A 7,976-nucleotide genomic window follows, 5' to 3' on the forward strand; every position below is an offset into this window, starting at 1 on the left:
TTGGGATAGAGGAGCTGATGAACAGTAAGGTATGTAGGTGGAGCACATGAACTGACTGTAAGAACTATGCAAGGAAAAAGAGGGAGAGGGGGAGCTGTTGGCTGGATAGTGGATGGGAGGAGGATTAGTGAGGAGCTACGGGATGAGATGGGTTGAAGAGAAAATGCAGAGTGGTGGTGCAGGTTGCCGTTGGACATTGCTCCAAATAAATGAGAGATTAACTCTTCTTGTCAGCTTAGTGGGTCCGGTGCAATTATTGTTCATTGAGATACGCCCGTAATACCATCTTTGTGAGTTGCAGGAAGAAATTATACATAATTTATGGTATGCAAACTGCACGAATCTCTGAGTTATTAATGTCCTACTCCCTCCGTCCGCTAATAGATGTACATCTAGTTTTTGTTCTAAGTCAAAGTTTTAAAATTTTGACCAACTTTATAGAAAATAATGGTAACATATATGACATAAAATTGATATATTATCGAAGTACATTTCAAGACGAATCTAGTGATACTAATTTGGTGCCATAAATACTTTTACTTTATCCTTGAAAGGTGGTCAAAGTTTTAAAACTTTGACTTAAAACAAAAGCTAGATGTATATTTATTACATGTACATTTATTCACAGACGGAGGGAGTAGATATCATCCTCGCGTGGATGTATGTCCACTCGTGATTTATCGAATAGATAGATTCATAATGAAATGGAAAAACGACCGGTGGGAATCCAACTCTACTTTTTAAGCTGCAGATGTTACAGCCGCTGCGGTCGTCCGTGCGAGCCTGAGGAGGCTGCTCGCCGCATCGGTTCCGGTGGCGGCGGCGGCGGTGGCGTCGTCAGCGAAGCAGTGCGAGGGTGCCTGCCAGTGGGAGTCCTCTAGCACCCCGCCCACCTCGAAGCTCATCACATGCTGCTGCATCCCTGTGAAAGGAAAGGAGTAGCACAGCATCAAGGAACTGAAACTGAATTGCTCAACAGGAGGTGAAGAAATGTGTTCAGAACATGGAAATTTGACGGTCGATTCCCATGGAGAACCAAGCAGATTCTTGGGTTCCTGATCCAGTGGAAACCAAGTAAACAAAGCGTGCACTGTACTGCCACATCAAGAAACTAGGGAATTATTAGGTAGATTTGGAGTTCAGACTGAATCCCTTCAGATATGAACTGAATTTCGTGGAGCAAAACGTATCATGGTCGCATTCTCTCCCCATGAAACAGAGCGAAGATATGGACTGACGGTTGCACAAGATTCAATAGATCAGTATATAACAGAATTTACAGGCAATAACAGCTGCGAAATCGCAATGCCGCATCAATGATGGATGGATGGATCTGCGGGGTCGTACCATTGAAGAAGTTCCAGCGGACGGGGCGGTGGGTGAGGACGTCCTCGTAGTACCAGACGAAATCGACCTTGGTCCAGAGGTGGCAGTCGAAGCCGTCGGTGCTCTCGCGGCCGAGGTAGACGGCGCCGTGGAGCCAGTCCGGGGGCAGGACGCCGACGGGGAAGCGTATGGTGCGGCAGGAGGCGGAGTCGAAGATGTAGGAGGTGCCGTTGGTCCACTCCACGTCGTAGGTGGGGTCGCCGGAGAGCTGGTTGTGGATGAGGTTCAGGTTGCGGCCGCGGGGCCAGTCGTAGTAGAGGTCGATGAGCTGCAGGCGCCCGCCGCTCTCGGTCAGGTTGGTGAACATCACCGCGTGGAACTGCTCCGGCCACGGCGTCGGGACCAGGGGAGCACTGCCGCCTGCTGCCGCCGGGTTGGGAGGGACGGCCTCGGCGGCCACGGCGAGGAGCGGCAGCAGGAGGAGGAGGAGGAGCGGCGGCGCCATTGGTGTTGCTTGCGGCTTATCCGGGATTATCCGTCGGCCTATGCCTACCGACCAGACGAAGTTGCAATACGGCAATGTGTGACGGAAGTGAGGAAAGGTAGCTCCATAGAGTGGGCCCCCTTGTCAGCAACACAATTCCATTGAAATATACATCTTGTGTTTGGCCTCACAATAAGGTGGAATGAAATATCATGGCGCTCTCACTAGTGACACGGAAAAACCTAGCTGCCACACCCAGTAGCCCCTCGTCTCATTCAGATTCCCTAGCCGGCGTCGAAGGATATTGGGCTAAGTTCATGTTGTGGACGGTAGGGCCAAGGATTGCTCTTACTATGCGCGGCGCCTTTTCCCCGGTGGTTCTTGCTGTTGTAGTGGCGGTACCCGACGCCGGAGTTCTCCCTGATAGTTGTGGTTTCCAGATGCGCCGAGGTGCGTGGGTTGTTGTGTCCTGTCACGGCATCCCTGCTGCTCCCGGTGACGTTCGATCCAGGCGTCCCTGCTGCTCTCGGTGGTGTCTGGTCCTGATTCCAACTAGTGGTGCACCCCTTCTCAGGTTTCTTGGCATGGTGGCGCTCCTGTCATCGACAACCCTTCCAGTTCCGGCCAGACTGGCGACCTCGCCAAGACGCTGCTCCGCTCTCGATTTGGAATACCAGATTTGTCAGGCACAAGGCTCGCGGCTTGACGGGCCTAGGCGGCGTCTTCTAGTGACACACCCTTACTCTAGTTGCTTGGCGTGGCGACGGTGTAGCCATGATGGCCCTCCTAGTGGCGGCCTGACTAGCGGTCACGCTAGACTGCGCATTGCCCTTGATCCGGAGTTCCAGAACTAGCGGGCGCAGGGTCCTCGGCACACGATCCTGGTGTGGCCCTATCTGCAACAAGGAGGGTAGCATTTGTGGTGGTTCAAGCGGACTAGCTGGCCTACGAGCTTGGGAGGCGAGACGGACAGCGAAAGCAAAGCTTGGACGCGATCCGGCTGTTGACAGTGGCGCCCCAAGCATCGTTACCTTAATGAAGGCATTGTTGATGTGGTTATCTTCTCGCAACCCTATTGCTTCAAAGGAAACCCCAGGTCCAGAAACCTTCGGATTATACAATGATGTCACCCGTGTTGTGGTACCCTGTTGGGAAAATCATCTTGGAGTTGTTCTAGCTGGGGGGGCTAGTGGTATGCATCACTGATGTCAATTCCCTATCTTTTTGGTACCGAGATGTGGGTGGGTAGGTGAGGCGTGGAGGCGACACGTTTGTAAGGATCGAGATGGACCTAGAGGGGGTGAATAGATACAATTACGAATATTACTTGGTTATTAGCATGTTTAGCCAATGCAGAGTATTAAAGGTGAGCCTAAACAATTGTTAAAGGGTGATAACAAGCACAATATAATGAGTTCAACAATATATGATGGGTGCAAGGTCAAGCGATCATAGTAAACCACAAGTAAAGTGAGCTAGGATTAGAGATAATCGAAGACACGAAGATGGGGACGTATCTTGATGTTCACTTGCTGGTGAGGATCCCAGTCACCTCTCTGCCTCCAGTCTATCCAGATTTGCATCCTTCGCACTGATGGATTGCCTCAGCACGCGGGTCACCTGCAACTTCTCTTGGTGTATCTCCTCGATTAAACTTGCCGACAGTCATGCGACTTGCTCCGCGAACATGGCATCTAGGCCATCAAGCAATACCTAGACTGCTTTTATTCCATCCACCTTTGCTTGAAGCAGTCACAGTGCCTCAAACTCCATCATGACCCGCTCCTTGAATAACCCCATGGACTCCATGAGATACCTCCTTGGCGCGCTTGGCTTGAACGTCGTCATCACCACTTCCTCTGAACCCAACCGAATGTCGAGCTTAGATTTATAATCAACTGTGCAAGGCAATCGACAACCAACCAGTTGATGTTACCGTTAGATCTCAAGATTACGAAACACGAAATGGACGAACGAAGCTCTGAATACCACGGTAATATTCTTGTCGTCGGCGAACCTAGGTATTTTGGATTTCTGAGGAGAGGATTATAACTTGGGGAAGAAGGGGAAGGACAGAGAGAAGGTTGGGGACGATATGTTTCAGTTTAAACTTGATGTTACATCACATACATGAAGAGCTTGAGCTTATATACTGCTCGTACATGGGCGACTCACTCAGCGTCATCTCACTTACAAACCGATTGACCTGCTCGTAGCCACTCCCTGTCTTGTTCACTTTCATCACTTGCCGCCAAGTCTACCCGCGGTCATTCTTTTTTTGTACATCCTCGCGCTCATTCAGCTGGCGCCACCACATAGATCGGAAATTCAGTAGGGTAGTGGTGGTGACATGGTTGCTGCTCAGATGCTTTCAGTAAGTTTTGTTGCTGGTGTGCAGGTTGCTTCTTGATATTATGCTCGGTAGATTTTATTGACTAAGGCTATCACTTGCTTTCTTTTCTTTCAAACCCTGCTAAGGGCCACAGGTGTGACACGAACATATGGCAACTCTGAACATTTTTTATGTCAAGTTTAGCGACACGAGGATGGCAATTTAGTTGTCAAGCATTGGCGACATTCTTTTCGGATGGCAAGTTTTAGTTTTTTTTATTTGTTTTTCTTTTCGGATGGCAAGTTTCCGTTTTTATTTGTTTTTCTTTTCGGGTGGCAACTTTAGTTGTAAAAAAGGTCAGAGCTGGAGTGCTTCGTGTCACACGTGTGGCACTTATCATTTGGATTTCCTTTTGGTTTCTTGTTGAACTCTTGTAATCGTGTTAGTTTCTTCAATAGAAATCGATCGATAGCCCCGTAACTTAGAGAAAATACATTCGACCCAACTGATATGGGAATCACATTGAGCATATGAGCATAAAAGAAAACACTCCTACTTTGACAGCAAAAGGTGTGTGGCAAATTACCTTTTTTCACTCAGCACACACACTTGGCAGCAAAATGCGTGTGACAAAGTATCTTCTTTTAACTCGTTATACTTTTTTACCGATGATCTGCACCGGTCTACCATCCTGAAGCCCAGGCTGGTCGCGAGCGAGCCATTAGATCTGACATGCCAGGGGGGAGGTTGCCCCCCCCCTCCCGCGCACTCGACGTTGTCCAGTAACCATCTCACCTGCAAACGCGCCAACATTATAGCAAGGCTGCCCCCGCCACTACTCATGAAGCACCTTCTGGGCTTGTCGCTCGTCGCCATGCAACACCATCGAGCATTGCTGTCGGTTGCAGCTCCGATAGGGGACGGTTGTAGCACGCTCTGGTGCCAGTCGCAACACATCACCTCGTCTTGTACCTCGTCGTGTGTTGTTGGTCCCCGTATGGCCCGGCACAACTCGTGGCATCCCATGCTCATGCTACAGCTAGTTGTAGCATTGGCACGGATAGTTACACCTCCCTTGGTGACCGTTTCCAGCATCATTAGTCTGTCGTTTCGCCATTGCAACTCTTCGTGTGGTCGGCTGATACGTCTCCAACGTATCTATAATTTTTGATTGTTCCATGCTATTATATTATCCACCTTGGATGTTTTTCCCTTGTTTCAGTGTTTCACGGAAAAGGAATATCAAACGGAGTCCAAACGGAATGAAACCTTCAGAAAAGTTATTTTTGGAAAGAAAGCAATACAGGAGACTTGGAGTGCACGTTAGGAAAGAAACGAGGAAGGCACGAGGCAAGGGGCGCGCCCACCCCCCTGGGCGCGCCCTCCACCCTCGTGGACCCCTCGTGGCTCCCCTGATGTATTTCTTCCTCCTATATATACCAATATACCCTAAAACCATCGGGGAACAGAATAGATCGGGAGTTCTACCGCAGCAAGCCTCTGTAGCCACCAAAAACCAATCGGGACCCTGTTCCGGCACCCTGCCGGAGGGGGGGGTCCCTCACCGGTGGCCATCTTTATCATCCCGGCGCTCTCCATGACGAGGAGGGAGTAGTTCACCCTCGGGGCTGAGGGTATGTACCAGTAGCTATGTGTTTGATCTCTCTCTCTCTCTCTCTCGTGTTCTTAAGGCGATACGATCTTGATGTATCGCGAGCTTTGCTATTATAGTTGGATCTTATGATGTTTCTCCCCCTCTACTCTCTTGTAATGGACTGAGTTTTTCCCTTTGAAGTTATCTTATCGGATTGAGTCTTTAAGGATTTGAGAACACTTGATGTATGTCTTGCCGTGCTTATCTGTGGTGACAATGGGATATCACATGATCCACTTGATGTATGTTTTGGTGATCAACTTGCGGGTTCCGCCCATGAACCTATGCATAGGGGTTGGCACACGTTTTCGTCTTGATTCTCCGGTAGAAACTTTGGGGCACTCTTTGAGGTTCTATGTGTTGGTTGAATAGATGAATCTGAGATTGTGTGATGCATATCGTATAATCATTCCCACGGATACTTGAGGTGACATTGGAGTATCTAGGTGACATTAGGGTTTTGGTTGATGTGTGTCTTAAGGTGTTATTTTACTACGAACTCTAGGGCTGTTTGTGACACTTATAGGAATAGCCCAATGGATTGATCGGAAAGAATAACTTTGAGGTGGTTTCGTACCCTACCATAATCTCTTCGTTTGTTCTCCGCTATTAGTGACTTTGGAGTGACTCTTTGTTGCATGTTGAGGGATAGTTATATGATTCAATTATGTTATTATTGTTGAGAGAACTTGCGCTAGTGAAAGTATGAACCCTAGGCCTTGTTTCCTAGCATTGCAATACCGTTTACGCTCACTTTTATTACTTGTTACCTTGCTGTTTTTATATTTTCAGCATACAAAAACCTATATCTACTATGCATATTGCACTTGTATCACCATCTCTTCGCCGAACTAGTGCACCTATACAATTTACCATTGTATTGGGTGTGTTGGGGACACAAGAGACTCTTTGTTATTTGGTTGCATGGTTGCTTGAGAGAGACCATCTTCATCCTACGCCTCCCACGGATTGATAAACCTTAGGTCATCCACTTGAGAGAAATTTGCTACTGTCCTACAAACCTCTGCACTTGGAGGCCCAACAACGTCTACAAGAAGAAAGTTGCGTAGTAGACATCAAGCAGTTTCTGGCGTCATTGCCGGGGAGGCTAGGTAAGCGGCACTCACACCCCGTCAACTAAGCAGTTTCTGGCGCCGTTGCCGGGGAGGTGAGTGCTTGAAGGTATATCTTTAGATCTTGCAATCGAATCTTTTAGTTTCTTGTTTTATCACTAGTTTAGTTTATAAGATAAAACTACAAAAAATGGAATTAAGGGTGCCTCATATGCTTCATCTTTTTAATATCTTTCGTGAAAATGATGGAAAGGAAAATTGTGCTCAAGCACTAGAAGAAGAATTACATAGAATGCTTGGCATAAAATATGTAAATGATGAGCATGATTTCACAGTATGAATTCTTTGAACACCCATGATGCTAATGATATGCAAAGCCACAATCTTGGGGAAGCTATGTTTGATGAAGATGATATTTTTTGTCCCCCAAGCTTTGATGAGCAAATTTATTATGATGAAAGCATGCCTCCTATCTATGATGATCATTGTGATGACACGTATGCTATAAAGAATAATGATAACCATGAAACTTGTCATCTTGATCTTAATTTTCAATCACATGATAGTTGTTTTGTTGAGTTTTCTCCCACTACTATTCTGAATGAGAAGAATTTTGCTTATGTGGAGAGTAGTAAAAATTCTATACTTGTAGATCATGAAAAGAATGCTTTAGGTGCTGGTTATATTGTTGAATTCATTCATGATGCTACTGAAAATTATTATGAGGGGGGAATATATGCTTGTAGGAATTGCAATAATATCAAGTTTCCGCTCTATGTGCTTAAAATCTTGAAGTTATGCTTGTTTTGCCTTCCTATGCTAGATGATTATTGTTCCCATAAGTTGTTTGCTCACAAAATCCCTATGCATAGGAAGTGGATTAGACTTAAATGTGCTAGTCGTGTTCTTCATGATGCTCTCTTTATGTTTCAATTCTTATCTTTTATGTGAGCATCATTGAAATCATCATGCCTAGTTAGGGGCGTTAAACGTTAGCGCTTGTTGGGAGGCAACCCAATTTTATTTTAGTTTTTTGCTTTTTGGTTCTGTTTAGGAATAAATAATCCATCTAGCTTCTGTTTAGATATGGTTTTGTGTTTTAATTAG

General features: G+C 46.7%; 1 protein-coding gene across 1 annotated transcript; it reads right to left on the reverse strand.

The window, feature by feature from the left end:
* Positions 1-522: 522 nt before the first annotated feature.
* Positions 523-1,945, reverse strand: LOC123143457 (uncharacterized protein At4g14100). Its single transcript, XM_044562386.1, has 2 exons — positions 1,348-1,945; positions 523-922 (listed from the first exon to the last, which is right to left on the reverse strand). Exons 1-2 carry the CDS (start codon positions 1,829-1,831, stop codon positions 741-743), a joined length of 666 nt encoding a protein of 221 aa, XP_044418321.1. The 5' UTR covers positions 1,832-1,945; the 3' UTR covers positions 523-740.
* Between the last annotated feature and the right edge of the window lie 6,031 nt (positions 1,946-7,976).

Source organism: Triticum aestivum, chromosome 6D, assembly GCF_018294505.1.
Source record: "Triticum aestivum cultivar Chinese Spring chromosome 6D, IWGSC CS RefSeq v2.1, whole genome shotgun sequence".
NCBI classification, from domain to species: domain Eukaryota; kingdom Viridiplantae; phylum Streptophyta; class Magnoliopsida; order Poales; family Poaceae; genus Triticum; species Triticum aestivum.

What these genes read in the sequence shown, in the direction of transcription:
- LOC123143457 (XM_044562386.1), bottom strand. Translation starts at nt 1,831, where the DNA reads ATGGCGCCGCCGCTCCTCCTCCTCCTCCTGCTGCCGCTCCTCGCCGTG. An exon ending in CCGCTGGAACTTCTTCAATG is followed by an intron (nt 923 to 1,347) that starts GTACGACCCCGC and finishes TTCCTTTCACAG; the next exon opens with GGATGCAGCAGCATGTGATG.